This window comes from Zeus faber, assembly GCF_960531495.2.
Source record: "Zeus faber genome assembly, chromosome: 6".
Classification (NCBI taxonomy): Eukaryota; Metazoa; Chordata; class Actinopteri; order Zeiformes; family Zeidae; genus Zeus; species Zeus faber.
This window is the reverse complement of record NC_137201.1, coordinates 20,047,200-20,067,111: the sequence shown is the minus strand read 5'-3', so window position 1 is coordinate 20,067,111 and position 19,912 is coordinate 20,047,200. Positions and strand designations below refer to the sequence as shown.

Below are 19,912 nucleotides of genomic sequence, written 5' to 3'. Positions count from 1 at the left end.
ACCATATATTTACTTCTCTTCCATACCAAAAGCTCACATTCAATCCTATAGACAGCTTGTTGACACTGTGAGGCATTATCATGGCAATGTAATTCAAGGTAAATCTGTAAATCAGAACTGAACAGCCATAAATAAACCTATAGAAAAATAATTTCTCCCTCTTCCGTGGAACCACCTTGTCCATCCTCTTAGTCATGCAGAGTTATAGTGGGGGAATCCATGCAGAGCCCAAAACCCCTTTTACACGCGGCCAGGAATAAGACTGTAAACCGATCCAGGCCTGTCATGTTGAGGTGGAGCGTCAGCCGGATGCCATCAGAGCCTCTTATAGGACGCTTGTTTATGTTTTGTAATTAACATTGCGGATCACATAGTGCAGCGGACACAGAGCGACATGAATCAAGCATTGGGATGTTCACACCAAACAGAGCGGTCCGCGTCGTGAGTTGAGCGCTCAACCTGCACAACTTGAGGCTTCCCCGCGGAGGGTCAGTTCACGTATGCGGCAGGTAGCTCGTCTGGCGCGCCTGGGGTGAAGTTCTCTAGATGTAGATGGGCGACTCTTGTCCTGTTAGCAGTCTGAACATCACTGCGGGCATTGTCTTCATATTGATCTGGCGGGGAGATGTGAGGACAGAGAAGAAGAACCGCTGATCACTACATTGTAATTTTGAGTGGCCAATCTTCCACTCAAGATCCACTCTGTAATGAAACAGACTTACTTCACTTAAATCAATATTTAATTCTGCCACCCAAAAGTAGCTGCAGGCTTTTGACCTATTACTGACCAAATGCAGTCTGGCTCTATTCTTCTAACTTCACATGAGTTAGATAAATGTTTCAAAGAAGGGACTCCAAAAGGTGGCAAGACATTCCAGATCTTCTAAATATTGCCAATTGCATATCGCTTGCAAATGACGAACCATTCGATTAATTATTGCAAATTAATTGCAGCAATTTATTTTTCCTATTGGTAAAAATTAAGTTAAAAAAAAAAGATAAAACTGAGCCAAGCCTCCCATCATTTGGCAAAAAGGGTATTATTTACGCAGTAATGTGGTGTTATGGTTGGACAAAACGGAGGTGAGGGCTGGGGGACTTACCTCACCAACGGAGACAGAGAGGGTTTGAACGATCTTCTCGTGCGGCATGGCAACCACACTCTGCCCATTTATTTCAATGATTCTGTGACCCACGCGAACGCCACCGCGCTCCGCAATGCCGCCTCGCATCAGACTGCAGATCTGCAAGGCAGGTGAGAGAGAAAAATGCATATAATCAAATATTTGGCTGGGGACAATATTTGTTCCTGTTGAGAGGTGTTTAAAACATTGCCTCTGTGCTTCCAGGAGCACCCCCCAGAGTTTATGTAAAGAGACTGTTCTTTCTCTTTACAATGTCAATTCTATCATTGAAGAACAAGATCACATTTCTTTCTGTTTAAACCTTGTATGGAGATAAAGAGGGGAGCCCAGGGGAGCTTGAAAGATCATTGAAAGGGATATTAGTCTGCATCTGCCACCAAAGTTTGCAAGTACCTGTGAATTCACTGTTTAAAGGTAACACAAAAAATTGAGGGGTAGAGTCTTGTAAATGACTTCTGACAATTGGCCACAACCTCTCTATGGTATAAAGCAGTCTTTGTCAGAAAGAGGGGCAGACTGGTCAGAATACTGCTTTGGAGCAGTACTGAATCTTTCTCTTTATTCTGCAGAATAAATATCTTTAATATTCTCAGTGTTTGTTTTCTTGTAGCAGGTAGATTAACCTCACTGACAATGCAGAACAATTTCTTCTACACAGGGCAGTCAATTAGTCTACAAAGTTAACTTACTTTTGATGATTGTATTTAAATGACCACATGGGAACAGGGGGCAATAAATGACTCACAGCTGGCGGTTTTGATCGTTTTTAGCCTTAAGCCAAAACTAGGAATTATTTATGCCATTAAAAAACACTTAAACTCTGTCCTGGGGACTGTTGGCACCAGTGATTGACCCACCACATTCAGGGTCGCTCATACTTATAAGTTGTTACTTACGATGCCGTTCTGAACGCTGAAGCCCAGCTGGAATTTGAGGTCTGGTCTCTTAATGAGGACGGTGGTGACAGGAGGGCAGCTCACGATGCTCAGCTTTACCTTCACCAGATTCTTCAGCCCCTGAGGTGCAGAGACGTACTCATACATTCAATTTACTGTGACTTGTATCTGTGTATGTGTGTGTGTGCGTGTGTCTACTCTGGACCGCAAAGCCTAATACTGTAGGTAGGATGAGGTTTTATTGGTTCAATGTTTCCTAACTTTCCCTTTTAGAGACTAAATATATTCACGGATTGTGCTTGATCTGCTCCATATCGTACCTTAATGATATTCTGGCAGGTGGCCAGCGGCAGCCCTACCAGACTGGTGTCATTAATGGACATGATCTGGTCGCCAACGCTGAGCTTCCCGGAGCGCGCTGCCGGGCCGCTGTTCAGCATGTTGGCCAGGATGACGGTGGGCAGGATGGAGCCCCAGCCGGACTCCACGATCACCACGCCCAGGCTCTCCCCTTTCTGCTTCTCCACATACAGCTGACACACGCACACAAATGGATTGCGGTGGGAAGCAGCTCGGACAATATTCACGAAGCAAATATCAAAGCAGGTCACAACACGGCAGCTGAAGAAATGCGTCTCACCTCCTTACAGTTGTCTGAGTTTGAGAAATGAATCAGATCATCATTGTACATTTCCTGGGAGTTGATGATGTCACTGTACTGTTTCTGACTCAGGTCCTTTGGGTTGATCCCATTGGCGCTGAGGAATTCCCTGTAGGCCACGCTGAAGGCCTGTCCAATGGACTGTGCTATGAGCTGTGCCTGCAGGAGGGGGAGGATTTGGGGAAAACAGCACAAAGATCATACTCCTTAGAATAACCAAGAGCAAACAAAAGACATATATCAGAGTGTATTCATGCTTACATCCTCTGACTCAAAGACGTAGCAGATCATGGTGTACTGGCTCTTCCCTTCTCCCGCGGAGAGCGAGGCCTCCGTGCAGTCCTGGGAGGTTGCTTGGGACATGCGCCTCCTCGCCATCAGGACCACGATGCTACCGATGTCCGCGATGTAGGAGATGGTCCGCAAAGCGCTGTCCATCATTGTATCCTGTGTTGAGTAAAAACAACATTCAAATGGAAGCCAGTCCCTGTCACAACTCACAAATATATATAATAAAATAAATTAAACACAAAGATAACATACTATAAATAAATATTATAAATTTGTACTTGAATTTTTTTAAATTATATATGCATTTGTGAATTATAACACAGAATTCCTTCCATATATTATATCTAAAGTATTTATCTGAGCAAACACTTGTAATTGTATTATTTAATATGAATAGATTGTGTGCTAGTCAAAGATACTAACCTGTGTGTCGGCATTTAGCACCTTAACAGCCTTAGTTGAGATGAAAAGATCAACCTCCGTAATCATCTGGGAGTCCTCATCTTGGCTCTGTGAAAAGTCAAATCATTATACTAATTTCACTAAACGGAAAAGAATGGCTTTTTCATCTCTCATTTTTCATTTATATAGAATTTAATATTTACCTGTCAAACAATTGTACAGGTAGATGCAAACATGATACGGAAACAATGTCAAACACAACTAAGTACACAGGAAGCTGAGTAGCAGCACCATCTTGTGGTCAATGTAAAACATGGCCAAAGCTGCCCTTTCTGGGGTTAATAATGAGTTTAAATACACATAATACGTAATGCGTGGCTTTCGTTTAGAGCTGCCAAAGCAAAATTTTTAATTATTCACAAATTTTAATATTTGAACAATCATAATAAAAGTGAAGCTCACCTTGATGCGGTTGACAGCCTCCTGGGCCTGTGTCATGCGAATAGATTTGGACGGATTTTTATCAGACAGCACCTGAGTGCAGCCAAGGTAGTTGGCAGCAAAGATGATCCCATCAATGAGGTCCTCAGGCTCACAGGGACCTGGAACTACACAGAACATCTAGATACTATGGAGAACATTAAAAAAAAAAACACGACAACTATGAATTCAAAACAGGTCAAAGAACCTACCATCCACAAAGCTGGGGAAGGAAGCCGTTTCCTGTGTTTTCTGCAAGGGGTCAATATCTTTCTTAGTATTTTTACCTATCAATTAAGATTGCAATGACTCAAATTTCCCACCACCCGTTGAATGTCGCTGCCTTCCCCCTACCTTGGTGTTGTCGCTGCTGTCGTCTTCCAGTGGTGCAGTCTCTTGACACTGGTGCCTGTTTGACTGCTCTGGGACGTCTTCAGGCGTTGCCCCAGAGCAGTCATCTTCAGGTGCTGTTTGTGGCCTCTCTGCCTGCTGTATACAAAATGTGAATAGGCAAAGTGCTAAGACAAGATAATACATTATTCATTTAAAAAAGGTGTTACAGCAGCTGAAGTTGACAGAACACTGCAAGTGAAAAAAGAGATGGAATATGAAATAGAATTTAAGTACACAGATAAAGAGAAGTTAAGAGGGAGTAGCACTTGCACAGCTATGTTAGCTAGTGATCCCAATATGGGCAGGTAGCGAGAACGCTAAAGTAAAGTACAATATGTTGCATAGGTATAATATAAATAGTGCATCCTAATAATATGTAATGACAGTACTAGCAACAAGTGGTATGTAAACATATTCCAGAGTATCATATAATATACTGGTATAATGTAAAATATGTGATGTGACATGAGGCTTTTGCATCACTGACCTGTGGGAGTTCTTCTGGTTGTCTCGGATTCCCTTGAAGAGTTTCCCTCGGTTGTACCAGATTATCTGGTGGAGGTGAAGATTGTTTCGTAACACTGGTGTTCCTCTCGTGGCTGCGTGGCGGCGACGTGGGTCCAGGGGCTGGAATAGGTTCTCTGGGACGCTGGGACTGTTTGGTGGGGGCATGAGATTGTGTATGACGGGGTGGTGGAGGTGGACGGGCTTTGCAGGCGCTAGATCGAGGTCTGGTCCGAGTACCAGCCTTCTTGCAATCCTTTGGCAATGTCTTAGAATGTGGTTCAGCACTGCTGCTCATGCATCCTTTGATGCCAGTGATCACATTCTCCATGTCTCCCGCTGGTCCTCTCCGACCTCTCCCTTTACCCAGCCTCTCCCTCTCCTTTGAGCCCCTGTGAGTGGACTCACAAACCAGCATCTTACTGGCCCCTGGCACGTCAGAGTGTCTTTTCACGCCCCCAGAATCCTCTGGAACTCTTTCATCACCTCTTTTTCCTCTCCTGTCTCCATCATCGCAATGATAAAAAGAAGATGTCTGTCCTTGAGCTTTGTCACATGCCTCCTCTAAGTCCTCCACAAACCTGACCCCATCCAACACTTCTTCGATCTCATCCGTCTCATCGAAAAAATACCTGCTTCTCTGGATCCTCTCTGTCCCTGCCCCATCACCGCCTCCAGTTACAGGGGTGGGACATGTACTGAGGTGGGGGTCGGACTGGTGATGCTCTGTGTCAGATTGTGTTACTTCACATGCCTCCGGACTATGATGAGAACTTGGCACAAATTGTGCAACAGCACTTCCGCCTCCATCCACGACTACTGCATGCTCTAGATAGCTGCCATCGTCGGAGGAGTATTGGTTGTAGTAACCTATGGCCACATGGCTCTCTCTGCCGACATGCAGCACCCGATCGCAATCCTGCTCCACGTCAGAGCCGACGTTATCATACTCAGAGCATGTCTCCTCTTCATCCATGTCGACGGGTCTGGGGTCAGATTTCATAAAATAGCGATCAGCAGAAACACGAGGGGTCAGCTGGTCATGGTCACCTTGTTTCTTGAAGGCGCAGTGTGGTTGTTCAGGTCCTTCCCTGGTCACAGCTTTCTGCTCTTCGTGACTCTCCTCTTTGACACCTGGATGAGGGCAGGATGAAGAGTTGGGGCCCAAGATTGTTCCTGGCCTCTTTCCATGTGCCATAGCCAACCCAGTGAGCCCTGTGCAACATTAAGAAACAAATCAGATTTGATGTCGGGCCACAATCAAACAGAAAAGAGAACAGTAATAAGACAAATAATATCCTCACTGTATCAAATAGCATCAAATGACAACAAATGCTTCAGACAAGTCCTATGATGTGATTTCCATGAATATTACTGTATAACCTACTGATGGTCCATTGGTTTGTCCTTTAAATTCACCATTTCAACCACTATAAAGAAATCACGAATTATTCAGGTTATAAATCATCAAATAATGTATTACAAGACAGATGGCTGGGAGCAAACCTAATTTTCCTCCTTTCCCAAAAATAACATCAAACAGATACAGGGCGCAGGGGCTAAAATGTCACGGCAACGCGAGAACTGTCTGTGGTCCTGAATCGGCTTCGAGGGCCCTTTTGAACGCCTTGGACAATATTTGAGATTGTTATTCTGTATCAATGGGTGATCTGTGACCAGATTCTCTGAACCATCACGCCAAACTTTTGCCGCATCTGCAGGGGTGTTGTGGTCCCTCAGTTTACCACAGAAGAAGAGCCGCATTCGCATAAATATCGATACGATCGGCAGACCCAATTTTGTTTTGCACCCACCACGATCTGTAAAAGCACATTGATGCCGATGAATCATTTCACGCACACATTACTGACAGTCACGTTAACGCTACAATGGATATCACATCGACCTTGATGTGAAGCATCCAGTCTGCACCGTGCATGCACCCTCCTTGTCCAGCCTGCACCGTGCATGCAACCTCCTTATCCAGCCTGCACCGTTGCATGCACCCTATTTGTCCAGCCTTCACCGTGCATGCACCCTCCTTATCCAGCCTGCACCGTGCATGCACCCTCCTTATCCAGCCTGCACGCAGCCTCCTTATGGGATGCAGCTGCACCTCTAGTTGCAGACCCAGCACTATTGTCTACTCTGGACCAAGCCTCCCGGGCCCGAAGCATCCCCATCACGCTGTTTTTAACCGAAGTAATTCTGTGTGCCACTTACTGACATCGATCCCGATTCCTCTTAAGATGTCTGCATCCTGGTCAGGTCCGTCCGGAATGGGTGATGTTTAATAGAAGCCGCTCCGCCCTGGAAGCTGATTAGAACATACACCCTGCTCCGCTCTTTGCTTCCGAAGAATCCTGCTCCCAGGCACCGGTCATCCAAGGGAATGGAAACGGTTTTTTTTTAATAATTCACCAAATAATATACATTAAGTAAAACGGACCAACTTCAATTTTCGTCGATCCCTAAAATTGGAATGAAGCGTGTAATATTGAATTGATAATAAATGTAATTTTTAGTGTGGAGCGGCTATGGTATCCTAAGGATGGATGCTTTAATTATTTTCCATAAAAACACCGCAACATATTCGATTTTTGATAACAATGAAAAAAAAAAAAAAGATAGAATAAAACCAACCATCTGTCAGGTTTATTGAATTCTTGTTAATTTTGGGCTGTGGCTTTCTCATCGACGTTATCGTGATCTATTGCTTCAGTCTGACGTGGGCTCGCTCTGTGCTCTGCTGGTACAGCCTGGAAAGCGCCGTTTCGCCCCTGTGCCGATAAGATAACATGGTGGTCTGCGTTTAAGACCTTCATTCTTTTTTAGCCTTGATGGCGATTTACTTTGAAAGATATCCGTCTCACAGGCAAGTTGGACACTTACCAGCGCACATTTCGTGCGAACATTCGGGTGTCTCCTTCCAACGTGGGCTATATTCGCAACTCGAGCTAAAGTCAGTCAGCGGTAACACTGATCTCTGCATAATGGAGCGTGTTCAAAATCGGAGAATTGTTGGAGAATTGTTTGGAGTAATTCAAGAGTAATGATGACTCAACAGAAATAATGATCGTTATCCTTCAATGACTTGGTCCTTGATCCTTGATCCAAAACTGAAATTGAGTACAATATCATAATACATAATATGTATTATGATAGTATACTCAATTTCAGTAACATATCTATTATTATAACATATATAGCATATTATGCTATATATGTTACAATAATGCATATGTTATCAAATGCATGTTGTTTTTTCTTAATATTTGCTATTTGATTGCCTTTTACAAGCACCTTGAGTTGCATGTTTTGTATGAAAAGTGCTACTTAAATAAATATTATTGTTGTTATTACCAACAGGATTTAATCGATAAAGACACGTTTCCCCTATTGCCTCCTTTACCGGGCACCATGACTGATAGAGCCAGGGGCAGCAAGCGGCGCAGTTTATCACTGTCAAAGAGACAGAAGAAAGGCCATGTCAAGGATGAGCCGTCTGCCAGGGCGTCAACAACCCCCATCACCTCGTTCTTCACCAGGTCTCCTGCTCAGGTGTCCTGCCCTCTGTGTGGCCAGTTGGTGCCCAAGTTCAAAATCAATGATCACATTGATTTACAATGCAAGAACTTTGATAGAGATGGCGCCGGTGGTCCCTCGGACAGTAATAATGCTGTGCCGAGTAAAGAAATGTCACACAAAAGTAACCTTGTTAAATCTCCTGAGCAGCGCTCACCGGCAGCCAATAATGAAGAGACCAAGATCAGCCCGTATTTTAAAAAGCATAATTCTCCACAGACAACCCGGGAGGTAATCAGTAATACAGTGGTAAGAACAATTGACCTAGGGAGTATCTCCTCCAAGCTGTCTGGAATTTATCAGGGCCCTGAAGGAAGACCGACACAGGACAAGCATGTATTGTCATCTCGAGGGAAGGAGATGAAATCTGAGGTACTGAGCAGCTCACAGAAAGAAAACCTTTGTCAGAATTTGGATGACAATGATGACTGTCCAGTAGTCATGGACTTGACAAAAGATGGTAGTGATGAGGACACTTATTTTTCCATAGCAAGTCCGCTTTGTTCAGAAGAAGCCAATTCTGAACATACAGCATCTAAATCAGTGGCCGTCCATGCAATGTCTTCTAGAAACTTGGCCTGTCCTTCCTCTAAACTAATAAAGAGGAAAGCAAATACAGAAACTTCCAGCGGAGGAATCTTTGGTTCTGGTAAAAAAGCAAGACATGATGAGAGGAGCGGCCAAGAGCAAACTGAGGTAATTTCGAGTGATGTTCCGTTAGACAATGCTGGTGATAAACCACATGATATTAGGGAACCTTTCACTGCTTCCTACAGCACCCAGTGGAATATCAGCTCGAAGGACGTTCATGAGAAATGTGCTAAAGAGTCGGACAATGGCAAACTGACTGTGTCCAGTGCTGGAAATACCAACAAAAAGTCTGAAAGCGCTCATCCCTCAAGATTACCTTACTACCTCCGTAACTTCCGGACAGTGCTCGAGGCGGTACTTGAGAATGGGGATGATCGTGTACTATTCAACGCTGAAGACCTGTCATTTATACACAGCTTTGAGGAGCTCTCAGGTTTGCTACTAATATACTTAAAACTTGTTTTAAGATTTGGTTCTTAATATCCAAAAGGAATATACAGATACCATTTCTCAGACCAAATATGAGTACTGAGCAGACACTCTTATATATTCAGATACTGAGTAATGTGACCAACATTTTCAGTTACAGTAACAGTGTATTCCACTTCATTTAAACAAAACAGGATACAACATAAAACTGTAACTTTGTTCCAAAAAAAAAAAGGAGCCACTATCAAACCTGATACAGGGATCTGTGTCGGTGCATCCCATTTTTTTTTTTTTTAAACTGTGTAGTACAAAACATTCTAACTTGAATCCATATTTTTCATTTCAAAGTCATGGGGCAGAAGCTTTATGTGAGACTGTTTCAGAGGAAAATGAAGTGGCTCCAGGTTAATAAACTGGATTATGAAGAGATATGCTCTGACCTTGGACCCGTTGCTCGAGAGCTGGTTGACTGTGGCTTCCTGGAGGCAGGTAAATTAACTTAATTTCATTAATTAGATAAAGACAATAATGAAATATCACTGTTGTATTCCTACGTTTTACTTCTTACACCGAGTCCTAAATATGAAGTATCGGCCAATACCACGTACTGTGCAGTATGCAGTTGGGGGCAATTATGATGATGTACTGATTAAAATATAAATGCATTTTTGGAGACATGTAACATGTTTTTATCCGTCAGAAAAGCAAAAAATATATGTGGCTCTTGGTGTTAAATTTTTGAATTCCGCAATGTTTAATGGGTTGGCTCTTTTTTAAGTTGAAGTTATTGTTAGTGAATGTTAGAGTACACTTTCAAGCACCACTGCAAAAAGGCCACACATTTATGATTTTGGGTTGTAGAGAGAGACAGGGAATGTTGGACAAATAACATGCAATCTGGATCCCAACATTGGAAGAAGATATCATGGGGAACATCAGGTTTTGCCTAGTTTTTCCACTGTCTTGCTTTTGCAACCTTATGTAAAAGGTGTTGTTCATTATTCTAGAAAGGGATCTCCAGGACCTGGGTGAAGTTCTGGCTCTCCTCCCAGCTCCAGAGCTCAAAGCTTTGGCGAAGACATTCCATCTCGGTTGTTCCGGGACTCAGAAACAGCAGCTTGTAGACGGGCTTCTACGGCTGAGCCGCCAGAAGTCTCTCTTTACTCCGAATGCCGGTCAAAACAACGTTGGATCGGTCATTCTTAAAAGGTTTGGGGGAAAAAAGGAACAGTTGCGGTATTCCAATCCCACTCTGTATATTTGCATTTTAAACTTTTATCTGTCACATCCCGCCATTACAGAGCAAGGCAGATTGCTGGCTCCTGCGTGCGTCTTCACCGGGGCCCCCGGGCTGTCTTCTCTCGGGTCCTTTTACTCTTCTCTGTGACGGAGACCATGGAGGAGGAGGAAACAGCAGCTGGTGGCCAGGGCCAACTCTATATGATCCTGCTATTCAACTCAGGTCGATTGGCCTTCCCTGACTACACCGTGCAGCGCAGTGCCAAGCTGTTCCAGGACCGAGAGGAGCTTATCAGGTGGGGAAGGCTGGGGAAAAGAAAGTGCACACGGTGGTTTAACCCTGTTCGACGACTGCACTGCACTGCAATACTCGCCTGCCTTGCAAAGAAAACTATTGGTCGACTCCAGCTCATTCAGAATTCATCAGCTTGCGTTTCACTCAAGTATTAAAAAATCTCCACAGATTGTACTTGTGGTCTCAGGCCATAAAAGGTCTAGCACGACAGGACATATCTCACATTCAACCCTCGTTTTATCCCCGCTCACAGGACTAAATCTATTGGGTATTGGCTCATGGTTGTTATGCCCCTAGGAAATGGCCTAAATTAGGTGTCTTTCAGCCAGTTGGTTTAAAAGCAAACTCAAGGAATATTTATTTAGTTACACTGATTTCTGATCTGTGTGAATTCTCTGTATTGGATCTTTTTTCATCCTTTGGTTCTTTCTTATATCCATAGTTCTCGCTGTGTGTGTGTGTGTGTGTGTGTGTGTGTGTGTGTGTGTGTGTGTGTGTGTGTGTGTGTGTGTGTGTGTGTGTGTGTGTGTGTGTGTGTGTGTGTGTGTGTGTGTGTGTGTGTGTGTGTGTGTGTGTGTGTGTGCGCGTGCGTCAGTTTCATTTGTCTTATGTCTTAACTTTTATAATTCAGTACTGTGAAAGCACACTAAAGTGTAAAGTATGCACAAGTAAGCAGAGGCTTTATGAATAATTCTGAACTTATTATATAATATAGCAATTGATTGTACATGGTCCCTCCAAATGGATTAGTCCTTGGGGTTTTCATCATAACGCCATAAATATTCATGAGTCCATCCATCATGGCAGGTATGAAGCAGCCATGCGAGCCCTGCAGGAGGTGATGGCAGCCATGCAGGCGGGCCAGTGGGAAGAGGCCTTGGAGCTTCACTCCGCTGCCAAAATGTCCTGGCAGGAGCTGAGGAAGATCTGTGACCTCAGGTGACGATTAATAAATCACTGTATTTCTTAAACTGCGTTGTATGATGACAATGCTAAAACCCTGATTGTGATCAGTCACCAGGAGGAGCTGCCGGTGTTTCTACGCTGCTTCTCCACGGGGTGGGCCTACACGCGGATCCTCTCCAGGGGGGTGGAGATCCTGCAGAGGCTCCGGCGATATGAGGTTGGCGCATTTCACATTTAAAATATGAACGTGTCAGTAATAATGCATTTATGGGCACACATACAAGCACAACAACACATTTAAATGTGTGAGACAATTGTTTGGATAACTCAATTTGGCGCTGTAGCTGGTCTCCCAGCAAAGCACCACACAGTGCTCCGGTACTAGCTCTCCTTCTAATGGGTCAGATTTTTAGCCTGCAAGGCGTTGCAACTGAACAGGATTCTCAAAATAATTTAGTGTAGTTTGGCAAGAACATTCGCCTAGCTGCTAACTGTGGTTGCTGGAAATTTTATTGAGAGGCAAGTATACTTTTCTGCCCCAAGGATATATTTTAAATAAGGGAGGCCAGACTAACCATTCAGATCCTATCATGCACAGTCTCCTCGTTTTTTACTGGTATACAAGGAGGGTTATCAGTACTTCAGTGACTGTTCCGGTTACTGAAAACTCCTAACTATGAATGCAGGATTAATATTTATTTTAGTCAGTGTTACGACAATTAATCACCACACAATTCAGACAGGTTAAAGTCATAGGCAGCCACAACTGACATACCCTTCCACACCTACAATAACCCTATGACTTATAAAGTGCTCCATCTAAGACTGTTCTCTTCTGAGAGCCTAAGTTGGACTTTTTACCCACATTAGAACTTCACATTACATGCAATTTTCCATCACATACAATATCTATGTTCACACATTATGGCTGCACACATTTTATTTCAGTTTATACAACACAGTTAAGAGTTTTTGTCATTTAACCATTGGATTGATATACGTATTAGTGGTTATAATATTGCAATCTTTTTTAAATAATTTAAAATCATGGAAGAATTATTGGAACATCGTTATTCTGATACCACCTACTTTAGTATATTGTACTTAATCACCTAGCGTAATTTCAGAGCACTCTTCGACCGGCAGTTCTTCCTCATTTTCTTTCGCTGGCTGTGGTGCTGTGTCTCACTGCTCTTGTGTTACACCGGCGGCTCTCTTTAACTCAGACATCTTGCGTTCTCGTTGGCTTCTGTTTTCTCCAGCCGGCTGCTCTTTCTCTGTCTTTGTCTGCACCCTTGTCTTTGTGCTTTGCTTTGCTTGTCTTGTCTCAAGGACGAGGCCCTCAGGTAGGGTGGTGACCTCCTTCTCTTTACGTCGGTATTGCCATGGCTCTTTCCAAAGGCGTTTTAGCCATGCTGTATCTTGGATGCGAGCCCAGGTGGTGGTGTCATTTCTTGTGCTTTAAGAGGGCGCTTGTCGCGTGGGGACGCGTGTGTAGTGCGCCGGGGTCGTGGAAGCCCATCATTCCAACAAGCTTTGTGAGTGGAACATCACTATGATTTATTTCAGTGAGTTATTTCATATTCAGGCCAGCGAAGCTAATTAAAATCAATCAGGAATACACCAATACGATTTATTCTTGTACTTAAACTGAGTACAAATACAGGGTTACAGATCAGACACAGAATATAATAAAATACTACTACTACTAATAATAATAATGTAATAATAATAATAATAATAATAATAAATGGTATTATAATAATAATAATTATAGTATTATTATTATAGTATAATAATATAATACTAATAACACAGAATACTAATACAAATACTAAAGCTACAATATTAGTGAGATCAATGCATTTGAAGACAATTAATTTATTTGCTGATTTGTAAAAAAAAAAAACATGAAACCGTCATTAAGTTTCGAAGGCAGAATATGATTTTGCTTTACGCAGCCATTACATTGTATAAGTGTGGTGTTTCTGTGAATGCGAGTACTTCACCACAGTATCCAATACTGGCATCCCTAGTTCTGAGGTATTTTAGGATATTATGTTCTATGATTTGATGCCAGTGCTGTTATCTTCCAGGAAGCCGTAGCGCAGCTGCGGGCGTTGCTGGCTCAGTGTGTTTACTGTCCTGACAGCCGGGGGCGATGGTGGGACAGACTGGCGCTCAACCTCCATCAGCACCTCAAGCAGCCAGAACAGGTCAGCCTCACCATCACAGCAGCATCATCAGTGTTCAACCATTTGCATTACACTGTGGCCCATTATTTGTCATGCTTTAATTGCTGTGGATTACGCTTTTCCCTTAATCCCGCTAGGCTATTTGTGCTATCAGAGATGGGCTGTCAGACCCCCTGGTGCGAACGGGCCATCAGCTGGCCCTTCACCAGAGAGCTGCGAGGATGAAAGAATCTGCTAGCTTCAAAAAGTACATCCCGAAGCTCCGAGAACTGCCCACTCTGCACGTCCAGGACGTCACACATGTAGGTTTGCATGAGGCGTCGGAATCTTGAACTTCTCCTGAAAACATCCGATAAATGTTAAGATGCATGGCTGTGGCTTCATATTGGTTCACGTGTCCTCAGGTGACGATTCGAGGACAGCTGTTTCCTCATGAGGGGGGCACAGGAAAGTCTGTTTTCCTGATGCCGGCCAACGAGGAGGGCCAGGGTAGCAGTAACAGCACCATAATGTGCTCTGTGGAAGAGCTTTCCCTAGCGCACTACCGCCGACAAGGCTTTGACCAAGGTAAGCACTCGGCGCTCAGGTTAGCGTTATGATAAATGTCCTTTCAGAAAGCACGCAGCAGACAAGGGTCAAAAGTGCCTTCATTTAAATTACAATCCCAAAGCTTCTGTTTCAAATCAATAATACTGGATAGCATTTGGAACTAGGAATAGCCGCAGAGCAACTCCACTCTGTGTAACCGTCCACTTGGAACGCTGCTTGGACTTTCTGAAATACTGAAGACTGGAGATTGGACTATCCATTTAATAAGGCGCAGTGATTACCTTTTGGAACAACAATACAACCATAATGACTGTCCAGAGAGTTCCCCGTCTTCGGAAAAGACATTTTTTCATGGGTTTTTACGAGGACTCAATTTAAATTGCTTGCACCGTTTCACTACATTGTCCGTTGTTGAAAAGAGGATGCTTGCAATCTGTTGAGTTGCGCAGCAATCTGTGAGAATAAGCTATCTGTGAAAAATTGTTTTATTTATTTATTTATTTATTAAGATATTGATCAAAGCAAAAGAAAAATGAACTGTATTGGAAAGTTACTGAATATGTTCAAAGGTGATTGCACAACAGATTGTTATTGAGCGAGGGATCTGAGTAACCTTATCTTGCTCAACACTACTCCCTAAAGACAAGTCAGTCTGGTAAACAGCAATATAAATCTCGAAGAATCAGAAGGAACACTCTGCTTAAGTAAAAAAAAAAAAAAAAAAAAAAAAAAAAAAAACAACACACTCCACTGCTTGACATTATATAAAGACCATGAAACCTTGTAATTTTTTCCAGTTTTGTACTCTATAGAGACAACCTCAGGTCTTTTGTATAATAAAGGATCGGGAATTAAAGGACCTCTTCTCCAAGGTGATTTTCCTCCACCACAGAACCAAATCTTCCGCCCCAGACCTTCATGCAGCAGATCGCCCCCCCGAGCTCACGCACAACTGCAGAGGCAGCACCGGCCCAGGGGAACCGTCAAGAGGTTCCAGGGGGTCCCCAGCAAAATGATTACTTGTTCAACCTTGTCATTATTTCATTTGCAAGACGTCAGCACCATGAGAGAACATACAGTCATGACTGTTATCTCCCTAACTATAATGAAGACACTAGATGATATCCAACCGTGAGGGTCCTCTCAGATCGGACTCAAATTGTGTATCAAACTGAGGGTCCTTGATATGAAAGAGGTTGAGTATCGCTGCTCTAGTCAGTCTAACAAAACAAGGTTATGAATTTCTATCACGGTGTTATCAGGTATCCACGGTGAAGGCTCCACATTCTCCACTTTGTTTGGGCTCCTGTTTTGGGACGTCATTTTCATGGAGGGCATTCCAGATGTGTTCCGAAACGCCTTCCAGGTAGAATAAACTCTGCACTTTGTTGAACTGCACACTGTTCTGTGCGTCCGTGCGTTTTTTTTAAGGAGCCTTTTGTTTCCTCCCACAGGCCTGCCCGTTGGATCTTGTCACTGATTGTTTCTATGGGAACCGCTCAGAGGCGATAGAGACGCGTGTGGAGTTGCTGTGCCAGGCTCCTGTGGAAACGCTGCATGGCATGTTGGAGGACGTCTGGTCATCGCACGAGGGTGAAGCTTGTTTGCTGGTCAACTGGGATCGCTTCGCTAGTCTGCAACAGGCAAAGGTATTAATCGTCTTTCTCAAGATGTAATTTTATTTTACGTTGTCGATGCATTTCGAAGGATAATTGGCATATTGTTAAATATTAATACCATCGTTGGATGTGCATTTTGGCAGAGCCTGGTGTCTTGCCTGGGCGGAGTTTTCTTAGGAGGGATAGGTAGACGGATGGCCAAGGACTACAGACACTGCCGTGGAGGTTTGCCAGACCTGGTGGTGTGGAGCTCCACCAACAACACTTACAAAGTGAGATACCTTCACGGCTCGACCCTCTGAGCTGAGATGTGTTTTCGTCCATTAAAGGGAGACACTTTGTATGATTTTCACAAAACTGCACATTTCTCTGGCGTATGAACTTGAAGATCCACCAATCCAAACAAGTGGCTACCGATTAGCAAAGCTACATAGAGCGGGTTTAACTTCAACATTTGTCTAAATTCTGATAAATGTAATTGCCGCGATGTGACGTAGGCTGCAGATAGTTGGAACAATGGGCTTTTGCTTGCATTGACATGAGCTGTTTTGTTGTTGCAGCTGGTGGAGGTGAAGGGGCCAAATGACCGGCTGTCCCAGAAGCAGCAGATCTGGCTGGACGAGCTCCAGAAACTGGGAGCTGATGTGGAGGTGTGCCACGTGACGGCTACGGGGGCGAGAGGAATCTCTGTGGAATGAAACAAAACAACAACAAAAAAATGAATTTTAAACATGAGTGATCTGCTGATGTTTGACAGTGTATGGTCAGATTATTGCCATTGACAGCAGATGGATTTAACTTGACAGAACGTGGGCGTGACAGTAATAAAAATAATTTTTCTGATTTTCATTGTCCATCTGATTTGCTTGACTAAAGTTTTAAACCACAGCTTTGCAGTCTAGTATTCTCCGCTCGCTATCCTACCTGGTTGGTAATTGAATAGCACTAGTAAATTTAAAAGCAGTGGTCTAGTCTTCACCGACTGTGTGTGTGTCATGTAATGCTCCTAACTGCTCCTGCATCTAGACTAGAGAGCGATAAATACGCTGGACACTTTTGGCACATTGATCTACAACCCTCCTCAAGAGACATCACTGGTTTAATGCAAGCAACCACGTCATGATATAGATGCAGCTGTAGATTATGTGCTGAAACCGAGGACATCATATTTAACTCCTTTTATTCAAGAGACGCATATTATAACACTGCTTTTCCACTGTTCTGAGGATCCAATCCAAACATGTAAATTAATGATATTGGTTCAAAATATGTCATCTCACATGCTGTGTTTATTTCCCATATGGGAGAGTAGATGTATTTATCAGTGCGCTGATAATTTGATGCCCTCTTAAACACTTTTCTATAATGTTTCCGTCACCTGGCCTTTCAAATATTGCAGTGCGGGTGATTTTATTTACTCGTCTCTTTGAATGTTTAAATGCAGCATCTGGCCTTGTTTGGGTGTGTATGCTCACACAACCTCTTTTGTTCTTCATTAATGATGCACCCTCGTGCCTCCATATTTATCATGAAGAAGGCATTGACATATGGCTGAAATTCCTCTTGCGCCATATGGTCTGAAAGCTGTGCATCATGGAACATTGCAGGAAATTGTCAGTAGAATAGTTTCTTCATATTCGTATTCTAGCATTCTCCTACTAATATTCATATTATACAAATATCCAGGCCCCTAAAAAGGTAATGAGAGCTAAGCCATAGCCAGAAATGTCCCACACCAGGGCAGGAGCACCCTGCAAGGTTCCTGCACTCTGCACTTCTCCGGCCGAGCAACAGAAAGTCAAATATAGTTACTTGGCGATGAATTATATAATAGCTGTTTTAGTTTGTCACGCGAGTAATCACTATGCTGTCATCCCACGCAATGCCATGACACTACTCTCCCACAAAATAAGAAGCTGGATAACAATTACTGCTGCCTGGCACTTGGATGATATTTATCTTCATTGTTGTTCCATGAAATATAACAGTGCTGCAAAGCATTGGGTGGTGCATGGAAATGCAATGATTGAGTCTGTGATGCATTTTATGAACTTTAATAGTCCAGACATTAAAACGTTCAAGTCAGCTTGGCACGTTTGGTATTGCTTGGATTCTGGATCTGATGCACCAGGGCTGCGTGGAGTCTGGGAGCGCCTGGGCGTGGAGCGACGCGTGGATCTGGGGGAAGGGAGTCCAGTCGATGCTGCGTTCGAGCTGCCCCCAAAACTCGTAATTCCCGAAGTCTTCCAGCGAGGAACGTTGGAAGGAGCCGTCCACCTACAAGCATGCAAGTCATTTCCCAGCTCACGTCATTCAAGATGGTTGACATTACTTCATCTATAACTTGCCCCCCAAAAAACCCAAACTATAAACACAAGTGAATTCATTTAACCTGAGTTATGAGGAAACTATTGCTTACAGGCTTTTATTATCTCACAGTTGCGACTTTTCCGCCACTACATTTTAAAACGAATACTCATTTTTTTCTTACTTTACTACATTTACAACAGTCACGTTACTTCATCATTATTTTGAAATTGTGACTTATATTTGTACGTATGTGAAAAGCAAGGCAAAGCAAAACATCAGATACTGCATCTATCAAAGTGTAGATTTTAATTTAAGCTGAAAGCAGCAATGACCGGGTCCTCGACATGTAAGTGTTGGTGAGACCCGAAAAATCATCTCGGAGGAGTTGACGAAAATTCGGAGCATGAAAATGGCCAAAAAGTGACAAAAAAGTCACGTAAACTGTGCCTTTTTCCCCTACATGAAATTCAAGGCTTTGCCCCACCCACACTGTCTGACGAAAACTCAGTAATTTAACATATTTTCAATCATGAAGGGGTCTTGTAGACACTCGCCAAGTTTGAAGTCGATCCAATAAATTGCCTGGGACTAGTTCGCGAAAGTACAAAGCATTAAAAGTGCCTAAAATATCACGTAAACGCGGCCTGTTTTGAACATGAAATTCAATGCTTTGCCATGCCCACACCGGGTGACAAAAACTCCATCTTTAAAAGTTGTTTTAATCGGGAAGGTCTCTTGTAGACACTCGCCAAGTTTGAAGTGGATCCGTCTCTAAATTACAAAGCATAAAAATGACCAAAAAGGGGCCGAAATTGCACCTTAAATTAAATGTGGCTGAGTCTAGTGAATAGGTTTGAGGTTTTACATTTTCTAATGGGCGTGGGCGGCCATTTTGCCACGCCCATACACGGGACCAGCAGAATACCAAATGCGACACTGGGACTGACGAGTGTGCAAAGTTTCGTAAGTTTTCAAGTTTCTTAAGGCCCCAAAAAAGCCGATTCAAAAAGGCTGAAGAAGAAGGAGAAGAATAATAAACAGAGTAATTACAATAGCTTTAATACCGCCCAAACTGTTTATTTGTGCATTATTATTATTATTATTATTATTTTTTATTTATTTATTTATTTATTTATTTATTTATTTATTTATTTATTTATTATTATTATTTTTTTTTTAGGATCAGGAGCACACTTCTGCAGAAATTAACTTTCACTAGTTCAAGATCAAGATTCAAGATGTTTGTCATACATATACTGTACATGTAGTGAAATGACATTGCAACGCACCCGGAGATTATGCTTAATAAGTACTAACTGGTCAATAACTAACTAATTACTAACTAACTAAACTAACTCAATCAACTGATCCCGAACACACAATTCAGTTAGTAACTAGAATAAAATAAGAGTAAAAAAAAGG

General features: G+C 43.0%; 2 protein-coding genes across 2 annotated transcripts; one reads left to right on the top strand and one right to left on the bottom strand.

Annotated features, from left to right (window-relative positions):
* Positions 1-542: 542 nt before the first annotated feature.
* On the bottom strand, positions 543-5,970 carry apba2a (amyloid beta (A4) precursor protein-binding, family A, member 2a; the record flags this gene model as incomplete). Its single annotated transcript, XM_080002861.1, has 11 exons — positions 543-614; positions 1,104-1,244; positions 2,042-2,161; positions 2,362-2,574; positions 2,682-2,861; positions 2,964-3,149; positions 3,417-3,503; positions 3,858-4,003; positions 4,088-4,127; positions 4,230-4,364; positions 4,813-5,970. The coding sequence occupies 11 exons, from the start codon at positions 5,968-5,970 to the stop codon at positions 543-545; spliced, it is 2,478 nt and encodes an 825-aa protein (XP_079858987.1).
* A 2,185-nt stretch (positions 5,971-8,155) lies between these two features.
* On the top strand, positions 8,156-16,988 carry fan1 (FANCD2 and FANCI associated nuclease 1). Its single transcript, XM_080002860.1, has 13 exons — positions 8,156-9,381; positions 9,726-9,866; positions 10,385-10,586; positions 10,679-10,912; positions 11,719-11,850; positions 11,926-12,034; positions 13,914-14,033; positions 14,150-14,314; positions 14,417-14,579; positions 15,824-15,927; positions 16,016-16,210; positions 16,324-16,452; positions 16,741-16,988. The coding sequence occupies exons 1-13, from the start codon at positions 8,193-8,195 to the stop codon at positions 16,876-16,878; spliced, it is 3,021 nt and encodes a 1,006-aa protein (XP_079858986.1). The 5' UTR covers positions 8,156-8,192; the 3' UTR covers positions 16,879-16,988.
* Positions 16,989-19,912: the final 2,924 nt, after the last annotated feature.